Raw genomic sequence first — 23,971 nt, 5'->3', positions numbered from 1 at the left:
GGGAAATTATCTTTTTCCTCTTTATATACTTTATATTCACTGCTTTATACATTATTTAAAATGAGACAAAAATTCCAAGTCAAATAATAAAGCTGCAGCTAGGTGTACAAGCAAGTTTCTACCTTTTCTGTACTGCACACAAGCTAACATGTGCACATATACAAACACACATGTACAAACACACACATGCGTACACACCTTTTCTGTGCTGCACACAAATTATGAGTGCACACACACAATTTTCTTACCACACACAAGCTAACACACACATATGTACACACACTACATAGAAACACACATGCATAAAAATCATTTTTAAGAAGTAAATCTAGGCTGGGTGGTGGTGGCGCACGCCTTTGATCCCAGCACTCGGGAGGCAGAGGCAGGCGGATCTCTGTGAGTTCGAGGCCAGCCTGGTCTACAGAGCGAGATCCAGGACAGGCTCCAAAGCCACAAAGAGAAACCCTGTCTTGAAACTGCACCCCCCAACAACAAAAAAAGTAAATCTAAGATTGGCACAAGTTGGAAGGTGATACCACTCACCCTAACCCACTCCCAAGTGTAGTCAAACCAATAAAATTACTTCTTCCATTTTAAGTGGTAGTTTGTGGCATTTCGATTAAAGAAATACTGCCCTTTTTTTCCTGACCCCCCCTTTCCTCAGATTGATTTCACAAAGGGTGTTTGATTTCAAAAGAAAATCCTCCTTTGCTACCACCACATTCTATAGACACTCTGGCTGATTTCACTTGACTTTATCCATTGTTTGCCAACTGTGGGTAACTTTCTTTCAACCCAACCACTCAGGTCCCAGAAGCCATATTTAAATCTCACCACACATTGGTGATATAAGCTACTACTAATTTTCTTTTATGATATAATAATACCTAGATAATTTTTAAAAATTCTAAAAAACATTCATAAGAGAATCTGGGAGACTGCCTATACACAAAAGAGGTAGAAATATGTTTTTATTAGCATGTTGAAGGTAATAAAAATTTTAACATCTTAACCCTCACAACAACCCTGTGAGGTAGGTAAGTTATTGAACAATAAACTAATATCCCAATAAAGTGCAATTCCCTGAAGAATCTGCATTAAGAACAACTTAAGTCATTAATAATGTAACCGTACCATTTATGTATGTAGCTGTTAGTATCTGTAGGCTGTATAGTTTGATTCATGCAATATATTGTTAGTAGAAAAGCTTGCTGTCAATCAAGTCCCATTACCATACTTGGGGAACTATTTAAATAAACCCTGGGTGATTTTTTTTTAAATGCCATTCTTATTCTTGTATTAAAAATAATTTTCATAATATTTACTCAAAGTGAGACAGGGTTAGCAAGATTTCACCCACATTTACCCATCCTTACAGCAAATTTTCTCAACACACACCATAGCAATGTAAGATTTATAATGAAACCTTAGCAGTTTGGTATTTGGCAGTGAACTCTGTGGTCGTGTAAAGTCTTCAGATAGACTGCACTCAATCTCAAACCCAAATACAAAATGATGTTATTTTATTGTAATGTAAACACTAAAATTAATGATCGTTCATCAAGTAGTCTCCCTTGAAAATATTCTCCTTTTAAATTGCAAAAAGATGAGTGACTTTAGGTTATTTATAACAAAACACGTATTCTGTTAACCGTCAAATGTTGACTTCACATCCGTGGCATTACAGACCCAAGCCTCCTGATGTCAATGAGCAGTTTCAAGGGAGCCACATGTTACAAATTTTTTTTTTTTTTTTTGGTTTTTCGAGACAGGGTTTCTCTGTGTAGCTTTGCACCTTTCCTGGAACTCACTTGGTAGCCCAGGCTGGCCTCGAACTCACAGAGATCCACCTGGCTCTGCCTCCCGAGTGCTGGGATTAAAGGCGTGCGCCACCACCGCCCGGCCTCACATGTTACAATTTTTAAAAAATCTGAATTAGAGGGGTTGGGGATTTAGCTCAGTGGTAGAGTACTTGCCTAGCAAGCTCAAGGCCCTGGGTTTGATCCTCAGCTCAAAAAAAAAAAAAAAATCTGAATTAGAATAAATATTACGAGGTACCCCATTTTCCTCTTAAATATATAAACACATTTCTATTGTTAGTCCAACACTAATAAATATCCAGCTGCCTAGTATTTTTGACAGTTGCCTTGTCTGCAAAATAACTTAAGAGAATTTTCATTCCATTTAATGGTAAGATATTTAGGATTGTTATATAATGTGTTTGTAATGTTTACATTAACTGAAATCAGAGGCTGGAAATGCACTGGAGGGTGTACATTTCAGCAAATAGTTACAGTAACTACTACAACGAAATGGCTTACTCTACAAAAAAATTTCCAATATATTTTTTAAATTACCACAAAGAAATGAGCAAAGGGTAAAACAAAGTAAGCAATGGGTAAAATAAGCTATCCATAAGCCGTACATTCAAATCCTACTACATCCAATAGTGCACTTTGGAGGTAAGGCAAAGAAATACAGTCAGATAACCAAAATACTGACTTTTACCCTAGGATTTACTCATATATCTAAAAAGAAAATTTTAGAATTAAAATGACAAAGTATTTTCTTGGATTTAAGGATAGAAATGTAAAAACTGTTGAGGTATATATAAATAAAAATTACAAAGGCCATAAGATATATTTTATTTGAACATAACATATGCTTGTATAAAAATAACCCAGAAAATACTTAAAAATACATTTTTGCATAGATCTTCCATATAAAACATTTACCTGGGGCAAAACACTGACAAATACATCTCTGAAACTAGTATAGTTGAACCGTTTCCTTGGATACCAAGTATATACAGAACAAGAGCCCTTCCTCTAGGGGGCACGGGCAAGCGGGAGAACAACTGAATTTAGCATCAGTCTATATTTATTTCTCTGCTGCTCGAATATAAACCAATGATGACAAGAGGAGAAACTCTGGGGGTTTATTTAACAAAATTAAATTCACATTTCTGAGGCCATCATAGTGCATCCAATGTCCATCTATCTGGAAAGCTGCAGAATAATGATGTTCCTCTTTGTTAAATAAAGTGGCACCTTCCAGTAAATACCTGCAAATTATAAATACATACATATATATATATATAAATTTTATATATAAAATACATAAAAAGATCAGATTTCATTTTTTATGATAAACAGTTCTTAAGTTATTTTTTAAAAAATTTATTTACTTTTACAGATATATACTACCATTTCTGCTTTATCAGTAAGGCAACTGACAAATGTTACAGATCCTGTAAAAGGCAGGACTAGGTTTGAGAGCAGTCCTGTTCTACAATCTCATTATGCTCTACAATCTACATGCTCATTATGCATGTTGCTAGTAACTGCCTTCCTCATAGTGGACTCTGATCACAGTCAGAATCCAGAAATCTAGAAAGCCTTGATTTATTTTAACATATCATCTTTTTTTTACCCTGAACCAGGGTCTCACTGTGTAGCTCTGACTGGTCCAGAACTTCCTGCTTACAACAGGTTAGCCTCAAACTCACCAGGCTCCTCCTGTCTGAGTTCAGACTACTGGGGTTAAAGGCATGCACCACCATGTTCAGTTAACAATATCTTCTTAACGGCTAGTCAAAATCATGGTGGACTAGTTTTTTTTTCTAGTCTCATAAAACAAACAAACAACAAAAACTACCTACTTGTGATCAGATAAATCCAGGTAATAGGGTACATATGCCAGATCTTCAGGTTTCCAATGCTGCATATTCAACACAACAAAAGGGGGTGCCCCATGGCAGAAAACTCGTTGGGAAAATTCTCTTAAGCCACCACACCTAAAATGAAAACTGGGCATGAACATTATCATACATGGAACAAATGGCTTTTCAATACTTCTGAACTGTATTTAATTTTCTAGTAAGCACAGTTACTCTATTATAATGGGTAAGAGTATGACTGTTTTATTACCTTATTTTCCTAGTCCCGGAGGTCTATATAGGGTCTATTCTCTATACTAGAAGTGATGCTTTAAGAACTCCTAGAAAAGTTGACTGTTTATATTAAGAGTTATAAAAGCATGAACCTGTTGAACCATTGTAATAGCTTTTACTTATACATACAGTTTTTTCTTCAAGGTGGTTTCAATGACTGAGGGAGAAAATGCCTCCTTTTTAGGTTTAGGATCTTCTATTAACATGAAGCAAATTCTCTTCTTTTTAGTATTAGTAAGTATTAAGCATACAAATCAAAATACAACTTTACAGTAAAATCTCGATTAACCGGAATGCTCAGGGCACAGTCTTCTGGTTGACAAACATTATTAACTACATTAAGTTAACCAGAAAATCATTTGCTTCAGTACTTGTTGCTAAAGTATGTAGGTTCCTTTTTTTTTGGTCTTAAAAATAATGTATGCATCTTTTATCTTTCATTATTTTTTTGTTTTATAAGACCATTCTTCTAAATATTAACTTCTAATGCACAAAATAATGTAGACATAGAAATTGCTAAATGATTGGGATAAATATTTATGCCCTTTTGACTTTTTTAAACTGTATTAAATTTTTTGGTTTTCATTTACCTTTTTCCTAAATGAGGAATGCAGAAAAAAGTCCATTTAATTGAGGGTCCTGATTAGCCGGGTTCCGGTTAACCAAGGTTTTATTGTACCTACTCAGCAATGAGGAAAGAGAAAAAAGGTGTTTGCTTTGTATTGTCAATGAGCAATAGTACCAAATTGTATATTTATATCTGGTAACAAAACATAACATATGATGACATACTAAACTAGACTAGGAACACTGAAAAACTGTTAGGCTACATAAATATTTATGCATTGTTGTTTTAGAAGTTTATTAACTTCAGAGAGCTTACTAGTCTACATTTCTTTATAATGCAACAGAAATATTTTCAAATGTCTATCATGTACTCACCCACGCTCTTCACAAAGTTCAATCTTGGAACAGAATAACTCATCCACAGCCAGTCGTATCAAGTTTCCATGTGGAATTTCTTGGGGAGGACTACAATAATAGCAAAATCCGAGTAAGAAGGGATTTAACAGTTTAGGACATTATTAGAATGATAAATTTTAGAGGCTAAAGCATTATGAGCATAACAAATAATATGAAACACACAACCTCTGATATCTTTGGGTTTTTGGCTGTTTTAAGACAGGATCTCACACCTTTAGCCCAGGCTGGCCTGAAAGTAGCCAAGGCTAGCTTCAGTGATCCGTTTGACTCAACTCCCTGCATGTTGGTATTACAGTCATACAAGAGCATACATGATCAGCCTTGTGTTTTAGGCAGATACTATAGAAGCAGCTGAACTCTATAAATATTGCATGGATAAAGTTTCCTGTAAACTGATCCTGATGCATACAGTTGTTGCTACTTTCACTTTAAAAAAATGTGCCTTAACAGTTGAGTTCTGATGAGTAGAAAGTTGGATGCAGAATGCAGACAGCAGCTGATTAGCAGAGTAAACCCACTAACAATTGTGACTTGTTTTCGTTGCCTCATCTGTTAGAAATGCTTGCTCTGCAAACTTCAGAGTCTGCTTTAAATACAAGATTATAAAATATAAGCTTAAAAAAGTTCTACAGTATAATGAAAGGCATTTTAAGTGAGAGAAATACAAAACAGTATTAACACAGAATTACAGTTATATAATTGTATATATTATTGATTGACAAGATTGACAGATGCTAATTTAAATAAACTGAATTTATAAAGCACTTCAGTTCATTATGACAGAAAAAAACTTCCCCTGGTGGCTTTCAAATCAACCCCATCTTACCAGCAATACAGGAAAATAGATGACATGTGAATATATACAATGTAAATTTCCAATCTATTAAGCTATTTTTCCTGACTATGGCCCAATTCACCCCTGGAAATGTCTGGATTCGCTTGTGGCATCAGTCCTTTTCCCTACCGGTCCCCTGAGACTTCAATGTCTGCCATCACTCCACCAGGTCTTCCCAGCTCGGCCTTCCCCAGCATCTTAGAGGTCTGTATTCTCTCTGAAAGCCGAACACCACTCAGCTGCCCCCAGCACTGTCTCCTCAGTCACATCCTCTCCAGAGATGAGAAGCCGAATTTGGAGTTTCTGTCTACAAATATTCTTGGCCTTTCCACGAAAGGGCATTTTTAGTTCTTTGTTTCTGTAGAACTCGTCTTCCTGACAGAGGACCATTCAAAACATGAAACCCCAAAACATTAAAAATTTAACATTTAAGAGGTTCAATCTTTGGCACAGAGAACTTAGTAAACTTGGACCAGGAACGATTCCCTTTGCATATTGGATAATTTCTTTCTTTGCTACTAAGAAGCTTTCGGGTGGTTTTGCAGATAGACACATGTAATTAAGCAAAGCTCATTAACAAATAACGTGACAGGACAGAGTTGAGAGCGACTTACTTTATACTAATTGTGCGCTGCTGATCTTCCTGCACGCGGGTCGGGCAGCGCCAGTTAGAACAGTAACTCTCTTGAATGGTAGACATGAGATTTTCAAGATTTTTTGTAAAATTGTCATGCTCGTTCCCAAACAAATCGATTACTAATGAAGCTTTATGAACTTCAGATTTGTATTGCTGTTTTTCCATCTTGTCCCAAATCCAAAGCAGCTTCACAGTTGTAAAACTGTAGGTGTCCATTAAATAAAGAAAACAGTCTACAAACTCCCTGCCAAAGTGGAGAGAGAGTTCCCTGGGGAAATTTTCATTTTCATTAAGAATGACATACAGTAACATCAAGAATCCATCTATGGTGCAGGTATTTTTCAGTCTGATTTCAACATAGAGGGGTGTACAGGATACTGCTTTGCGGCCAGCTTTGATAGTAAAAACTCCTCCCCAAGGAAGAACAGGCCTCCAAAATGATCGATCTTGGTTATAGTTATTTTTAATTGATGCTTTGATCTCTTCAAACAGTGTCTTCATCCTGCATTTCACAAGTGCAAAATAAAACATGTATGTGGAAGGAGATATATTTAAATGAAAATAAATCTACTTACAGAGTCAAATTAGATTGTTAGGTGGCCTCCCAATATGAAAATAACAACAATAATTTAATGATTTTTTAAAAAATTTATTTTTATTTCATGTGCATTGATGTTTTGCCTGCATGCATGTCTGTGTGAGGGTGCCAGATCTCTTGGAACTGGACTTTCAGACAGTTATGAGCCACCATGTGTGTGCTGGGAATTGAATCCAGATCCTCTGTAAAAGCAGCCGGTGCTCTTAACCACTGAGCCATCTCTCTAGCCCCTTAATTCCAGGAACTTTGATCTCTCTTTGTAGACCAGGCTGGCCTCGAACGCTCTGCCTCCCAAGTGCTGGGATTAAAAGTGTGCACCACCACTACCCAGCTAATTTAATGATTTGCATGGCTCAGGCAATATGCATGGTCTTGGTCTCTGTAAAGATCGTTGAAGAAGTCAAAACCTAGGACAGCAAGATGGTACCATTCAAACCTGAAAAACTGAGTTTAATCCCAGGAATCCACAGAAGGGTGGAAGGAGAGAATTAACTTCACAAAGTTGCCCTCTGATCTCCACACACATGCTGTGCTATGCGTGGCCTTTCTTGAGTGTGCATGCACACATACAAATAACAAATATCTCTTTTAAATTTTTTTTAAGAAAAGAGCTTTGAAGCTGGGTGGTGGTGGCTCACATCTTTAATCCCAGCACTTGGGAGGCAGAGGCAGGCGGATCTCTGTGAGTTCCAGGCCAGCCTGGTCTACAGAGTGAGTTTCAGGAAAGGCGCCAAAGCTACACAAAGAAACCCTGTCTCAAAAAAACAAAAACAGAAACAAAAAAAGGAAGAGCTTTGATACCTAGGCTTTTTATTAGTTTTTAATAGATATGGGGGCTGGAGAGATGGCTTAGTGGTTAAGAGCACTTGCTGCTCTTGCAGATGGCATAGGTTTGGTTCTCAGCACCTATACGGAGGCTTACAACTGCCTGTACTGCAGTTCCAGGCAGTCCAGTGCCCTCTTCTGGCCTCTGTGAATACTGTGTACACACACACACACACACACACACACACACACACACACACACACACACACGTAAAACACTTTAACACATAAAATTAGATCAATCTTCAAAAAAAAAAAAAAAAACCCAAGCCAAATCCCTCTTTTTAAGGTGTAGAATGACCATCTGATGGGCCTGTGTATTAATTATATTAGTCTCCATCTGTGATATAAGAAAACCTTGTAATAAATTCTAAATGAAAATAAAACTATTAAAAGATTTAAACTTACAAAAATGTCATAGAGATTTGTTAAATTAACATGCTAATAAAAACTAAAGATGCATATTAAATTTAATTGGTTTTATTCTTAATGTAAGCCGCTTTCTACCTTCCCAGGTACAAGTTGTACTTCAGTTCCTTGTTAATGCAGGCAGTTCCACTTAATAATCCACTGAAATGACACCCCCGGATATTTTCAAGCACAAAAGAGCCATCTCTTGGTCTTTATATTAATTATACTGCAGAGGGTACTAGGCTATAAAACAACCACCTAATGACCTGTTGCTCTCCATGAAGGCTAATCTGGCATTTGACTTTGGAATACAAAAGAGAAGTGAGCACAGCCCTTCAAACAGTAGCACAGCTATTATTTCTATTCACTTCGGGATGGATATTTATGTGCATCCTAGAATTGTGCCAGTCTTCATTTTAACTACAGAGGCCATGTGATGCGACTCTCAGGACTTAATACCCTGATTCTCCCCTCTGCACGTTCTGGGAATAAACTGGAGTGTCCTTCCCCTTTAAATGGACACACCTTTCCTTCTCCTTTCCTTGAGGACAGCCAGACACTGTTAAAGTCACAGACACTACCTCAATAAAGGTGTTGTGTTCTATGTATGTTACATAAAGCAATTAAAAAAAACCCAAACAGTTCTTGCTGAAATTGTTTCGTAAAAGTTGCTTCATTTTACTTGGAAAAATAACTATAAATTACAATACTGCTTTCTAATATGTTACTTTTACAGAAAAGTTTAGTTTTAAGAAAAGGGGATGTATCTGAGCAATAGAAACAGGGAAAGAAATGGCTGAACTCGGTCTCTCTGTAGCTCTGGCTGTCCTGGAACTCACTCTGTAGACCAGGCTGGCCTCGAACTCAGAGATCCACCAGCCTGTGTCTCCAGAGTGCTGAGATTAAAGGTGTGCGTCTTATTTTGACCACCTTTTCTTATCAAATATCACATCCTCTTAAACAACACAAACACAACCATAAACCTGAGTTTTATGTTCCAAATTAAGTTCAAAACCATTCTGTGGTGCTAGCAAATTCTGTTGTACATTAAACATGTACACTGTTTTCCACTTGAGACAAGATATTGCATTCTAAATTACTTGGTTCTATATTTAGTTTGAAATACGGGTGTTTATATTTAGTCTGTTAACACGCGCTGGCTCTCATCAATTACTGAATCAGCCGAGTGTGGCAATCTGAAGCCAAGGAGACAAACACATTTCTTAATAAAAATTGACCAGTTAGTTTCATTTAGAGGTTTTTTTTTTTTTAAATCCTAAGACATTCAAGCATTTTTAAAATGAGAAAAACTTTTCATGATTTCATTTTATCTCTTGAATTTTAAAGAATTTTGGAACAAGGTTTAGGAGCTTGAGTTCGGATTCCTAAATATTATACTGGAAAGGAAGACTAATTCCTAGTGTTTCTGTTCAAATTACCTCTTGGATGTGATCAAATGAAGAATAACCACAGCTATGAAAAGCAATGATTATAATCTGCAACTCTTAGACCGCACGGATACATAGAGCACGAACCTAACTTTAAAGGCAACCCTGGAAGATCTCGAGTACACTTAAAATCCCAGCAAAACATCGGTCAGTTGTGCAAATGTAAATTGCAGTAAAACTTGAAAAAAAAAAAAAAAAAAAAAGGAGGTGGGGTGGGGGGAGCAATGGTTGCAAAGAGCTTTACTGAAATAGCCCAGAGTTTCCAGAACGCCGTCCCTGGAGGATGTACTCGCTGGCTCTTACCTGCCTCCATCCCAGCTCCTTCGGTTGGAAACTCCCCAACCTCAATTTCTCCACCCGCGCTGTCATGCCCAGGGGTCACAGGGTGTTCCCCGGAGGACTCGACCACCTGTCGCGGGAACCGAACACCGCACAACCGAGGGTCGCGGGACTCGACATCCTCCCAGGGGTTGGGGTGGAGGGTGGGGAGTCCACGCCCGCGCGGCCACGCCCACCCTCCCGCCGCCGCCAGGCCTCCGGGGGGGGGGCCCGCGAGCGGCTCGCCCTCCGCGCCTACCTCCCGCGGGACCGAAGACCGCCGGTGCCGCCGCACCCGTCGCCGCCGCCGCTCGCTCATGGAGAGCCCGGGCCGCCGCCGCCGCGGCCGCCGCATCTACCAGCCCCTCCGGCTGCCTCGGCCGCCCCCGGCGAGCGTGCGGGGCTCCGGCACGGCCTCCATCGCGCCCGCCGCGGCCGCAGCCACCGCAGCCGCAGCGCCCAGCCCCACCCGAGCGGCCCACGCAGCCGGGACCGCGGGGCGCGGCGCGTCGCTTGTTACGGAGCAGGATTCCGCGCGGCCGCCCCCTCCCCCCCCCAACCCCACGCACCACGGCCCGGCCCGGCCAGGCCACCCCAGCCGCCGGCCGCCCGGCTGCGCAGGCGCGAAGGCCCCGCCCAGCGTGCGCGGGTCGGGGGTGTGGGGGTGGGTGTGGGTGTGTACAGCCTTCAGACTTGCCCAATCGGAGCCGGGGTCAGGTGTAGGAGGGCGGGTCCTCGCGGGGAGGGGCGGGGCCCAGAGTGACAGGGTGGGTGGGGCAGCGGGAGATGGGCTGGGCTTTTCCCCCCGGAGGAGCTGCTGATGTCTGGGCTGGAGCGGCTTGCTTGGCCTTTTGACTCCAGTACCATTTTTGGGCTAGTTTTGGTTTTAGGTCTTTGGAATCCCTAACTCACAAAGCGAGCCTCTTTTTTTTTTTTTTCCCCTCAATACATTATGACTATGTGAGATATTGATTTAAATATATATATGAAAAACAGTTGAATTGGTATCTTAAATACTGTTTAAGATTAGCCACAATGCTGTTTCTGTTTTGTTTTGGAGACAGGGTTTCTTTTTTTAAAAAATTAATTATATTTATTCATTAATTTACATCCCGACCGCAGTTTCCCCTCCCTCCTCTCCTCCCATCCCGCTTCCCCCCTCCTCCCATCCACTTCTCTGTTTCTGTTCAGAAAGGGGTAGGCCTCTTATGGGTATCAACAAAGCATGGCATATCAAGTTGAGGTAGGATTGAGCTCCTCCCCTTATATTAAGCCTGGACAAAGCAACCCAGGGTGAGGAATAGGTTTCCCCAAAGCCTGCCGAAGTGTTAGGGACAGCCCCTGCTCCCGCTGCTAGGCGTCTCACAAATAGACCAAGCTACACAACCGTCACACATATGTAGAGGGCATAGGGGGTTCCATGAAGGCTCCCTGGCTGTTGGTGCAGACTCTGTGAGCCCCTTGAACCACTCTCCACCCTCCACCCCCACCGCCCCCCACAGGGTTTCTTTGTGTAGTTCTGGCTGTCCTAGAACTCACTCTGTAGACCAGACTGACTTGGAACTTAAGAGATCCACCTGTCTCTGCCTCCCGAGTGTGGGTTTAAAGGCATGCAGCGCCACCACCTAGACACAATGCTGTATTTTACAACGGAAGAGGATACTATTTAAAAAAAATAGTTTAAGGCTGGACGTTGGTGGCGCACGCCGTTAATCCCAGCACTCGGGAGGCTGAGGCAGGTGGATCTCTATGAGTTCCAGGCCAGCCTGGGCTACAGAGTGAGTTCCAGGAAAGACACAATGCTGCACAGAGAAACCCTGTCTCGAAAAACAAACAAACAAACAACCCCCCCCCCCCAAATTAGCTTAAGTCCCATTTTAGTGCTCAAAAATTAGAGATAAGTTTCCACACAAGAAGTGACAGAGACGAAGCTCAAATCAGAGATGTTTAATTCTAGAGTTTGTGGATTTACCAACTATGAATTTTCGTTAGTATCCTTTCAATCCTCCAAGAGTTAAAGCCCTGTGTGGCCCTGTGCCTGGAAAGTATCCTTCAGAAAAACTACCTCCACTCTCAAGTAGAACTGGAGATGATGTCGAGAGTATGCAATTCAGTCTTTGAATAAAGACTGTAAAGGGGTCCAGACTCCAGAATACAGGATGGCAGATTTGAAGAGCTGAATGCCAGTCCATTACATGGGAGTTTTCACAGACTGAGCATAACGATATAATGCTTATGCAAGGCTAAGCGAGGACCTTCCTCATAAATCACTCTAGATGGAGGCATGCAGACTAGGAAAAAAGCTTGAGCGCAGATGAGGGAGAGAAGAAACAAATGTTTCTCTAAGCAGAGGGAGAAAAAGAGAGCTCTGTTCAAAGAATAATAACTAGTAATCCTTACAAAGTCAGTTCTTAATTTCTGGCTTTTGTAGTTTCTTATTGCATCTTACAGATGAGAATTACTGATACCATGAGAGGTAAGACAAATTATTGTGTCGAAAAAGTTCATGTGATATTATCTCGCTAGAAGAACACCCCTTTAAAATGTTTGTAAATGTTGGCCATATATTTAATTCACAATCTCTTCAAGATATAAAGAGGAGTTCATTCTTTTCTTAAAAACCGACAGAGATGGTGTGTGGAGAAGAGCAGCAAGATGTATCATTAAAGTGTGGGAAGGCCAGCTGGGGGGAGGCAGGTATGGATTCCTTGCATACTTAACATCATCCCCCAAAATGCCTTTGAAGACTTTAAACAGATTTCTGTCTCTCTTTCCACTCCTGAATCTGATGACCAAATATAGGATTTTTTAAAAACAGCATTATTGAGGTGTGATTGACATATGGAACATATTTAAAGTGCATACTTTGGCATGTTTTGACATGTGTGTGAAGCCACAAATGAACATGTGCATCACCCTCAGGTATCCTGGTGCCCCTTTATAGTTTCTTCCTTCCTGCCCCACACCTAAGCAACAAAAATAAGTTCTATTTTTGTTAGTGTGCATCCATCTCCATCTTCTTAAGTGGTCCGTAAGTACACTCACAGTAGGTACTCTTTTTTTCTGTTTGCTCTCTCTCTTGCAGTGTAATCGTTTGGATACTCATCTATGGTCTGCACAGTAGTTCCTTTTGTGTTGCTAAATGTATTTCATTGCGTGGATGAACTGCAGTTTCTTTCCTAGTCACCAGTTAGTGGACAATTAGAGCATGTCTAGTTTTAACCTGTTTTCAAGAGAGCTACTATGTGTAGCACAAATTGTTAGAAGGTCTTATTAATAAAATCAAACCTGGAGCCAGGTATTGGGGTGAATGCTGGAAGATCAGAGAAACAGAACCAGCCACAGCTACCTCGCCTCGCCAATTCCTCAGCTGATCCTGTTTTCTCAGACTGGAAGCCTCTGAGTCCTCATCCAAAATGAATCTCAGCTGAATTGCTGCTAAAAGCCTAAAAGCTTAACCAGGCTCTAGTTCCTGGTTTTCAGGCCTTATATACCTTTTTGTTTCCTGCCATCATTTCCTGGGATTAAAGGCGTGTGTCACCATGCCTGGCAGTTTCTAGTGTGGCTTTGAACTCACAGAGACCCAGATGGATCTCTGCCCCCAGAATGCTAGGATTAAGGGTGTGTGTGCCACCATTTTCTGGCCTCTATCTAGCGGCTGTTCTGTTCTCTGACCTCAGATAAGTTTATTAAGGTGCACATATATATTGGGGAACACAATATCAACACAACTATGAATATATTTGTGCACACATTTCCTTTGCTATTGTGTGAATAACTAAAGTGTAAGGACTGGATCATATGGTAGATGCATGTTTAACTTTTTAAGAAATTGCTACATTATCTTCCAAAGTAGATGAATGATTTTACATTCCCACCATGTAGGTTCCACTTGCTCCACATACTCACCAATATTTGGTACTTTTAGACTTTTTCCATGGGTGGTTGTGGCAATTATATGAGTTGTTACATGTTAAAAAGCAGGTAGGTCAGAATCTAGGGGACAGTAGCCACACAGGAGCTAGCTCTCAGTAGTCAGTAAAATGAGGGAAAAGGACCTTTGGTTAAAATTCCAAGCAACTCACATATGCTATGGTAAGGATGGACTTTAGGGAAAGGGAGATTAAAGGTTAAGATAACAAAATCTGGAGTACTGAAGCAGATGAGAAAAAGGGCTTGTAGTTGGGTCTGAGAAAACCAAGATAGACAAGAGGAGGGCTCTGGGCCAGTGTCAGCGGGCTGCCTACCCATCTGTTTCCTCTCCGCCTCCCAGAGTCCAGGAAGAACCGATATAAGACACTACTGATGGCCTCTCATCTACTCTTGCTTCTGGTGTCGGTAATTGGAGCAGGCCATATTGTAAGAATAGCTTCTAACAAGCCATTTCCACCTAGTTTGTGTGTGGGGGGTCACCCCAGAGCACTTCACAGACAAGAAGCTAGATATGTGAAAACCCAAACTGCATTGGTGTGTTGGTGGTTGGGATAGGGTTACCTGTGCCATAGTAAAGTTTCTACCTGGTCAGGTAAGTGTGAGAACACGGGGAACATGGTCTCATTGACAGCAAGACACTGACTGACCAGGTTGACAGTGGCAACACCAGCCACGGCTCTCAGCCAGCAGACAGTCAAGAATGGCAGCTAACACAGCCCAAATCAGCCTCCCCTAGCTGGGTAGGCAGCTCATACACAGCGCACGGTTGTCTTCCTGGTTGGGCCAGGGGAACACATATAGAGCATGTGGATCCTCCATTGGCTTACCCCATGGTAGCCCAGAGAACTAACCAGTCTCATACCAGTTACTTTAGCCTTTATCTAGTCTCTGCCTTACCCATTATAAGAACCATAGAAAAGGAAGTTTGGTGGTGTATTCTGTGTTGAAAACCATCCTACTCTGGGAACCTCTAGCAATTTTTCTTAATTTCTTACTTCTCCTCCATTTTGCACTTCTCTGTAATTCTCCTTAATAAATCTTCCTTCCACTTTGTACACTCCCAGGAGTGTCTGTGTCTTTAATCTTCATTGGCAGGAGGCAGTGACCTTGGAAACCTTGTCCTAATTTGATCTTCAGTGACAATGATTGTTTGTGCCCAACACCTTAGATCTTTGGGTTTTGTACAACTAGGCAATGAAAAGTCCCATCATACAAAAACAAAAACAAAAACAAAAAAACCACCAATAGTTATTGAGTAGTGAAAAGAGGTAATGATAACAGCCAACACATTGGGAGGCTCTAATTTGTTTGATATGGAAACTCATATTGGAATTCTTTTTAAAGTGAAATGATTGCAATCATGTATAGTCCACATCAGTTTTTCCTAGTGTGCCTGCATTAAATTAAAACACTCATTAACATGACTCCTGTCCCTCCCTTTTGATATAAGGACCATTTTACTAACTGGCATTGCCCATTCACCTTCAATTGCCGCAACCTCAAGCCTCAAGCTAGAGCATTGCTTAGTCTGGTGGTGCATCTGTCTGAATGATGCAGCCAATACAGGGCCCATGACTCTTCGACTGGGTGAAAGCTTTTACATCTTTCAAATCTCGGAACACTTGAGAGTCTTGGCCTGGTCTGAAGGTTCGATCCAAGGGGTTAAATATAACACCACAAATGCGTCTGGTCTTTTCATGCATTTTGTTACATAACTTCCTGCCCACCTAAGATAGGATATCTACACAGACCAAACGCACAGTCTCTCCCAAGCCTAACCCAGTAACCTAGTGAATTTATTGGGGTTACTTTCAGGAGTGTGGGTGAGGAGTTACAAGATCCTGGATGACCCAAAGCAGGTGAATGGCTGAGAAGTCCACCCCACTGTGGGAGATGACTTGCAAAAGCTGGATCCTTGGAGCTCCCCACACAACTCTGCAGGCAGCTCTGCTGGCCAGTGTATCCTCTCTCCAGCAATGGTTTACTACTTTTTATAAGCTTGAGGAAAGTCTTTGTGAACCTTGGAGCTTTCAGAGTTTCCCCGAGCTTAGAAAGTTCCGTCAGCTGTCTGGATCTCACCAGCTAGCTCTTGCTCAGGAGAGTGTTCCAATCCCAAGGAAATAGCTGTGTAAAGTGTCAACCCACCGCCAGAAAAATTAGCTCCCTCCCCTCGATGCTGTAACACCATAAAACATTCTCTGTGTCTCTCGTCTCTCGGTGAGTATGTACATCTGTTCTCGGGCTTAATCTCTCTTTAAGTCTCCTAATGATCCAGATGGAAGATGAGCTATCTAGCCACGACTGCTTCATCATATTTTTGTCTTTATTATGGAGATGAATTTACTGTATCACAACATTTTTTTGTCTGACTAATTAAATTTTTATTTTGTTTATGAGCCAAAGCATACTCACTATTTTAATGCTCTTCTCTGGCTGTGTTTGTTTCTAAGAAAAAAAAAATATCAGCAGAGTATGGGTTGAACCGTGTTTTCCCCATCTTTTCCTGGTGTTTGTTAATCGTGATATAATTCTGAGAACTCTTGTAGTCTATTTATGACTCCCAGAAATGAATTTAACTGCACATACTTTCTTGCTTCTAAGATGGAGATTAATCAGTGCTTTCAGAACAGGATATAGTTACAGCAAGTAGTTTCATTCTTCCAGTTGGCTATCCCTGTTTGCCAGGGAGATGCTTTTGGGTCAGGTCCATTTGTCTTTCTGAATTATTCAACATCTGCTATGTAAAGATGTATGGACTCCACTCCCCTGACATATAGGAGAGCTCTTCACAAGTATTGCCTAAGAGGCAATTGCGGCTCAAAATGGCCTTGGTCCCTGTCCTAGTTCTTATTCTGTTGCTGTGATAAAGCATCCTGCCAAAAAACAACTTAGAGGAGAGCGGGTTTATTTTAGTTCATGATTCCAGGTTACAGTCCATCACTGTGGGGAAATCACAGTGGCAGAAGCTTGAGACAGGTAGTCACAGCTCATCCACCATCAACAGTGACAGAGTGAACACATGCTTGCTTAGTACTCAGTTTTCTCTACTTTCATACAGCTCAGGGTCCTAAATAGGGAATGGTGCTGCCCACTTTGGGCCTCCATTTTCCCACATTAATTAAGGTACTTAAAATATTCCCCAGTAGACATGCCCACGAGCCAATTTGATTTAGATAGTCCCTTATTGAGACTCTCTTCCCCCATGACTCTGGGTTGTATTAAGTTGATAATTAAAACTGTTACAACCCACCACCCTTTCAACCTGACACACAAACACTTCACTTTAAGCCATAAACTTCCACCACTTGTCTCCAAGATCTCATGTTTATCTCACGGTCTAAACTGTTCACAGGGTGGATAGAGGCTTCCCCCAATCAGAACAGAAAGAGCTATAGAAGTAGCAAGACTATTTTCTAAGATAAATTGTCCCGGGGGGCTTTGGGTTGCCTCAGTTGCTACAAAGTGACAACAGACCCCTCTTTTACTTGACAAATGACCCAAAGAGTGAAAAAGGCATTAAATATTATTTACGTTCTTCCTGGAGGCCTCAGTCCTCTAGAAAAGTAGGAAGAACTAACCAAATCTTAAAGCATGGCCCAGCCAAGCTTTGCCACGAGACTTCAGAAAAATAGTCAGCCATATACCCCATCACCTTGAGGATATGGGACAGCCCAAGAACACATATTTAAAATGATTTATGGAAGACTATGCTTTTATAAAGACTTCCTAGCAGACTCCAAGACTGGATAGATGCTAAAATATTTTACTAATTTGGAGCAGTTTCCGAAGGCAGTTAGAGAGGTTGCTATCCAGGATTTCCTGGCCCCAGATCATAACCCCGTTGATCCTAAAATCAACACCAGGGAATGGGTACTAATAAAAACTTAGAAAGAAGGCTCCTGGGGGCTGGAGAGATGGTTCAGTGGTGGAGAGCATTGGCTACTCTTCCAGAGGACCCAGGTTCAATTCCCAGCACCCACATGGCAGCTCACAACTGTCTGTAACTCCAGTTCCAGGGCATCTGGCACCCTCACACAGACATACATGCAGGCAAAACACCAATTCACACAAAATAAAAATAAACAAATAAAAAAAGAAAGAAAGAAAGCTCCCTGTCCGAGGCAACTCACTCCTAAGTGGAAGGAATCCTATATTGCCATCCTGATGTCAGCAAAGATAATTGGGATAGACAGCTGGATTGATGTGAACCAAGTTAAATCTGTCCCATGGACTCCAGAACTGAGAGACAACAAAATACTCTAATGTGCCCACTGAAAAAAATCTACAACTGCTCTTTAGTAAACAATCTATATATCAGTGAAATAACCTGGTTTTGATGACTTCATGGTAGCTCTCGACCCTGGTAGTTTTTTCAACTTCCCACTTAAGTGGGAAGGAACTGAGTGCTTGTGCTTTGATTAAATGAACTTCATCCCTCTAACATCTCTCTAACCCTGTTGGTTATGTCCTTCCACCCTGGGAAGGGACGGTGTGCGGGTAGCACCAGCACAGGTCTGGGTGCTGGTGGAGGCTTGTTTACAAGGGCACACAGACTCAGCTGAAACCCACTAGCTATTGGCAATCAGCCAAAGAGAGGGAACAGGAAACATACGTAGACACATGGTCCATTCCTGATTTAATTCAAAATGTTAACATCTCCCTTCCCACCTATGTCTTATTCACACAACTAGCCTGGAACTCAACTGCCAAATTGTCCGTTTGCGTATGCAATGAGAGGGTTTGATTCTCTGGGTGAGAAGCTTGCCTAACAGTTCTTGCAGGAAGCCCTAAGCTGGTTAATTACCTAGTAGGACTTACACTTAAAGACTCTCAACAATATTCTCTCACGAACTTTATCCTTTCCTTGTCCCTGCTCCTGCTACTCCTTTTAACTTACACTCTCCTCAGCACAGACTTCTGCTGGAGAATGGCCATGTCCAGTCTAATACAAGCTCTCTTACAAAAATCTACTGAGGATAATTTTTTCTCCCTACCAGACAGTCACAAGTTCTCTCTGCTCCTAGGGATCCTAAAAAAGGTACTTTGGACTTTCAAAGATGCACCAAACCCAGTCAGAACAACCTTGATATCTCCCTTCTGGTAGATTCTAGTTTTGCACTGTAGAGAATAACTCTACAAGTTCAAGCCTGGAAATATGTACCCAAAGCGGCTACTGGGATCTCTTGTCCTCAAAAATCGTTGGCCTCACACAGATCCCCAGACAACCACACTTTACATTTTACGCCTTCTAAACTGCCCGACTCACAGGGCCTCTGTTGGATTTGTGGGTAAAAGGCCTTTTAAGATCCCTTTGTGGGGAGGTACTTTGCTCTCTGGGGTATGTAAGATCAGATATTTCTGTGGCCTGAGACAATGCCTCCGTGCCCTTCCCAATGTATAAAAACACGCATGCTCATAAATGAGCGGCACCTTTGATCCCACAGGCAAAGGCTCTGGATGGCTTGGTGGAAGCAGGCAGCTTTGAGTGATGGAATCATCATATGTCCAACAAAAGTTTTCAATCCCCCCACCCCCCAAAAAACCTGGCAGGACCATGAAAGAGATGAGCAGAGAGTCTAGCCCAAATTAGAAATCAAATAGCTTCCCTGGTAGGAGTGGTCATCTAAAATAGAAGAGCCCTGGACCTACTCACTGCAGGACAGGGAGAAGTTGCTTATATCTCTGGGAAAAATGCTCCTTTTATGATAACATATCTAAGGAAGATAACAAAATGTCAAAAATATCCTAAGAGCTGAAGCAGTTGAAAATTCCTCTCTGTTTTTGAGGTCTGGGCATCTGATATGGTCACTCCTCCAATTGCTAGCAGATGTGGAAAGAAGGGATGTTGAAAGATCGTGGATACATTAAAGGGGCAGGCATATCAATCTGCTTGAGGCAACACCTTGCCATGCATGAAGGTTCTGGGAGGTAAGAGTAGATGCCAGTCAGGCAAAAGAGAGAAAGGCCTTGGGCTTATACTGAACAGCTGATGGTTGATCTCTCATGTTTGATGCTTCTGCTTCAGTGAGCTGAGGGGTGTGCCTTATTCTGCATGTATAGCAAGATGGTTGAGTGTGGTGATATTTTGTTTGTGCTTTAACAAATAAAGCTTGCCTGAAGATCAGAGGGTGGAGCTAGCCACTAGGTAACCATAGAGGCCAGGTAGTGGTGGCTCACACCTTTAATCTCAGCACTTGGGAGGAAGAAGCAGGAAGATTAGGAGTTCAAGACCACCCTGGGCTACACAAGATCGATCCAGCCTAAAAGAGAAACAGGGCTAGGCAGTGGTGGCACACACTTTTGATTCCAGCACTTGGGATCTCATGCCTTTGATTCCAGAAACAGGGAGGTGGAGACAAGAAGTGATATGGCTGGATGGAGAGAGGAATATAAGGCAGAAGGAGACAGGAGCTCAGTCCCTTTCAGACTGAGGATTTGGTAGAAGTAAGAAGTTGCCCTAGTGGCCAGCTGCTCTGCTTCTCTGATCTTTCAGCAAGATTTATTTGTTAAAGCACAAAGAAAATATCACCACAGTTGAGTTAGGGTGGAATTCTAAAATAAACGATTGATTTAAGGACAGTTTTTTTGTTTGTTGTTGACTATTTAGTAATTTGTTGATCTTTGAACCCACTAAGATGCTATCTGTAAATAGATTTTCAGATAACTAGTCAAATTAACCTCTTAGCTAGGGCACTCATCTGTGTACACAGTACCTACCAAATACAATTGTACTTGGCCTCATACATGTTTAATGGACAATAATTGGATGATGTGCACAATTGCTTTCTGAGTTGTTTTTTGAGGAAAAAAATGTGCTAAACATGAGGAAAGAGTCTCTTCTTGCCAGGTCCATCCATTAATTATTTATTTTTAAAGCAAATCAATGAATAGATGGTCCAGTATTCCAGGAAATATGTTAGTTACTTCCTTTAAATGTATATTGAGGATCTAGAGAAATGTTCCAGAGGAAGGAAGCACTGATTGTTCTTTCAGAGGATCCAAGTTTGATTTCCAGCACCCACATGGTAGCTTGTAACTGTAATTCCAATCTCATGGGCCCCAATGCCCTTTTCTGACCTCTGTGGGCACCAAGCATGCATGTAGTACAGAGATATACATGCCAACAAAACACCCAAACTTATTAAATAAATAAATGTTTTAAATAGTCATCATTTAAAAATTATATATAATTATATATATAATCACGCATAGATACTACATATAAATACTTATATTTATATATATATTATATATATTAGCTCAAAATCTAGACTCTAGATCCTAGAGGAAGAGAAATTCAAGGTCAGCCATCATATTTGGTGAGGGCTTCATGCTTCATCAGAATATAGTGTGAGGAAATGAAAGGACAAGCTGGCAAGCATGTGTGTGCATGTACATACGTGTGTGTGTGTGTGTGTGTGTGTGTGTGTGTGTGTGTGTGTGTGAGAGAGAGAGAGAGAGAGAGAGAGAGAGAGAGAGAGAGAGAGAGAGAGACAGACAGACACACAGACAGACAGAGGGGACTGAGAGGACAGAGGAGAACGAGCAGCCAGTGCAAGAGTGTGAGGGGTGGAGCCGAGCTCACACTGTAACATCTCATATTTGAAGTGGCCATTTTGCTCTTGTGGGAGCTGCAGTTAATCTCTTCTTGAGGGCAGAGATCACACGATCTATTAGCCTTTTAATAACATTTATTTTTAATTGGTACTTGACAGTTATACATATTTATGGGGTATGATGTGACACTTCACTACATGGAGATGACATGTAATGACCAGACAAGGGTGATTGGCCTGTCTTTTCAGACATACATCATTTCTTTGTGCTGAGAATAATTCACATTCTCTCAATTGCTTATGCTGATTTAATTAATTATTGTCAACCATATTTTTCATCTTGAAATGAAGCTTCCTTACTTTGTCCTCAAGAGGATGCTGAAATTCAGCACAGCACTGATTTCTCATCAATCCCTCCGTTAATGATGAGAGCCCTTGACATCATTTTTCAAGGGCAGGGAGCAGATTTTGCAATTTTTCCATTCTAGGAAAGGTGGATGGAAAGATAATGATCTTAGTCAAACTCTGGAAATTATTTTCTTCTTTTTTTTTTTAGTTTTTTAATACTATTATTAAGAGATTTGCTATTCTTTTTACATACCAATCACAGATTCCCCTCTCTCCCCTCATCCCACCCCCCAGCCTTCCCCCTCACCCTACCCCCCATTCCCATCTCCTCCAAGGCAAGGTCTCCCATGGGGGAGTCAGTAGAGCCTGGTACATTAAGTTGAGGCAGGTCCAAGCCCCTCCTCCCTGCACCAAGGCTGCACAAAGTATCCCACCATAGGCACTAGGCTTCAAAAAGCCAGCTCATGTACCAGGGACCGGTCCGATTCCACCGCCTGGGAGCCCCCTAAACAGTTAAAGCTAAACAACCAATTCGCCTATCCAGAGGGCCTAGTCAGTACCATGGGGGCTCCTCAGCTATTGATCCACAGTTCATGCATTTCCACTAGTTTGGCTGGTTGTCTCTGTACATTTTCCCACCATGATCTCCATGTCCCTTGCTCATAGAATCCCTCCTCTCTCTCTCACTGATTGGACTCCTGGAGCTCAGCCTGGCGCCTGGCACCTGGCCGTGGATCTCTGCATCTGCTTCCAGCAATCATTGGATGAAGGCTCTATGATGACAGTTAGGGTATTCAGCCATCTGATCACTAGAGTAGGTCAGTTCAGGCACCCTCTCGACTATTTCTAGTAGTCTAAGATGAGGTCATCCTTGTAGATTCCTGGGAATTTCCCTAGTACTCTGTTTCTCCCTATTTCCATGATGTCTTCATTGTAGCTTCTATCATGTGTAGCTGAAGTTTTCCTGTCTCCCACCTGGCCCATGGTCAGGACAAATCTCTCCCACCCACCAGTCCTGCAGCCGCTTATAAATCACTCAAAAGCTTATATTAATTAAAACTGCTCAGCCATTAGCTCAGGCTAACTATTGACTAGCTCTTACCCTTAAATTAACCCATAATTCTTATTTATGTTTAGCCACGTGGTTTAGTACCTTTTCTCAGTTCTGCCTTCACATCTTGCTTCCTCTGTGTCTGGCTGGCGACTCCTGACTCTTCCCAGAATTCTTCTCTCTGTTTATTCCATCTATACTATACTTCCTACCTGGCTACTGGCCAATCAGCGTTTTATTTATCAACCAATGGGAACAACACATTCACAGCATGCAAAGCACCATCATCTATTAATCATGGTATCTCTTTCCTTGCTCTCCCACTCTGTCCCTCTTCCAGCTCAAACCTCCCATTCCCCTATGTTTTCATCCCCCATCCCTTGCCCTCCATTGCCCACCTCCCCCCCAGCCCCAGTTTGCTCATGTAGATCTCATCTATTTCTCCTTCGCTGGGCGATCCATGCATCCTTCCTAGGGTCCTCCATGCTAGCTAGCCTCCCTGGAGCTGTGGGTTGCAGTCTGATTATCCTTTGCTTTACATCTAGTATCCACTTATGAGTGAGTACATACCATGTTTGTCCTTCTGAGTCTGGGTTTTACCTCATTCAGGATGATATTGGAAATTATTTTCTTATTGCATGGTCCTTCTGTGGCAATCTGGCTTCTGATTTTATACCCCCTAGTGATTGGCAGCAAAGACATTTGATCTCTAGCTGCCCTTCTTGTTAGAATCCTGAAAGCTGTCTCCTTTTAGGAAGTGACTTAAGGAGCAGCAAGTATATGATGATTTCAACAAGAAGTCAAGTCCTCCTAAAGACTGTAGATATTTTGTTGTCATTCTCTTCCCTTGGCCAGAATATAAATAATCCTGTGAAAATAAACCGAGCCTAACCTGAGCTTCCTGTACCATGCTGTCAAGTGCCAGTAGTCAAGTGACGGTCTCTGAGTCTAAAGGACCCACTGCAGCATTGCAAATGATAGGAGGTGCTCCTCTCATATCACTAGGCTTCTTTCATCAGTGTGTCCAGGGGAGTCTCTCAGCCAGAGGTTTCACCAACCTGAAAAACAGCCTCAA

The 23,971-nt window shown here is 41.6% G+C and overlaps 1 protein-coding gene across 3 annotated transcripts; it reads right to left on the bottom strand.

Moving 5' to 3' along the window:
* Window positions 1-945: 945 nt before the first annotated feature.
* Window positions 946-10,411, bottom strand: CUNH14orf28 (chromosome unknown C14orf28 homolog). Of its 3 annotated transcripts, none has more exons than XM_052738596.1 (5): window positions 10,268-10,411; window positions 6,386-6,910; window positions 4,895-4,984; window positions 3,662-3,808; window positions 946-3,064 (listed from the first exon to the last, which is right to left on the bottom strand). In XM_052738596.1, exons 2-5 carry the CDS (start codon window positions 6,907-6,909, stop codon window positions 2,881-2,883), a joined length of 945 nt encoding a protein of 314 aa, XP_052594556.1. In that variant the 5' UTR covers window position 6,910; window positions 10,268-10,411; the 3' UTR covers window positions 946-2,880. The 3 variants fall into 3 exon arrangements, with proteins under 3 accessions (XP_052594556.1, XP_052594558.1, XP_052594557.1); XM_052738598.1 differs by having other exon boundaries at window positions 3,662-3,796; XM_052738597.1 differs by lacking the exon at window positions 10,268-10,411 and adding an exon at window positions 9,994-10,247.
* Window positions 10,412-23,971: the final 13,560 nt, after the last annotated feature.

The sequence above is a fragment of the Peromyscus californicus genome, unplaced genomic scaffold (assembly GCF_007827085.1).
Source record: "Peromyscus californicus insignis strain IS unplaced genomic scaffold, ASM782708v3 Scaffold_15__1_contigs__length_86483966, whole genome shotgun sequence".
Taxonomy (NCBI): Eukaryota; Metazoa; Chordata; class Mammalia; order Rodentia; family Cricetidae; genus Peromyscus; species Peromyscus californicus.
The sequence above is the reverse complement of the archived record's forward strand: the minus strand, read 5'-3'. Positions and strand labels throughout refer to the sequence as shown.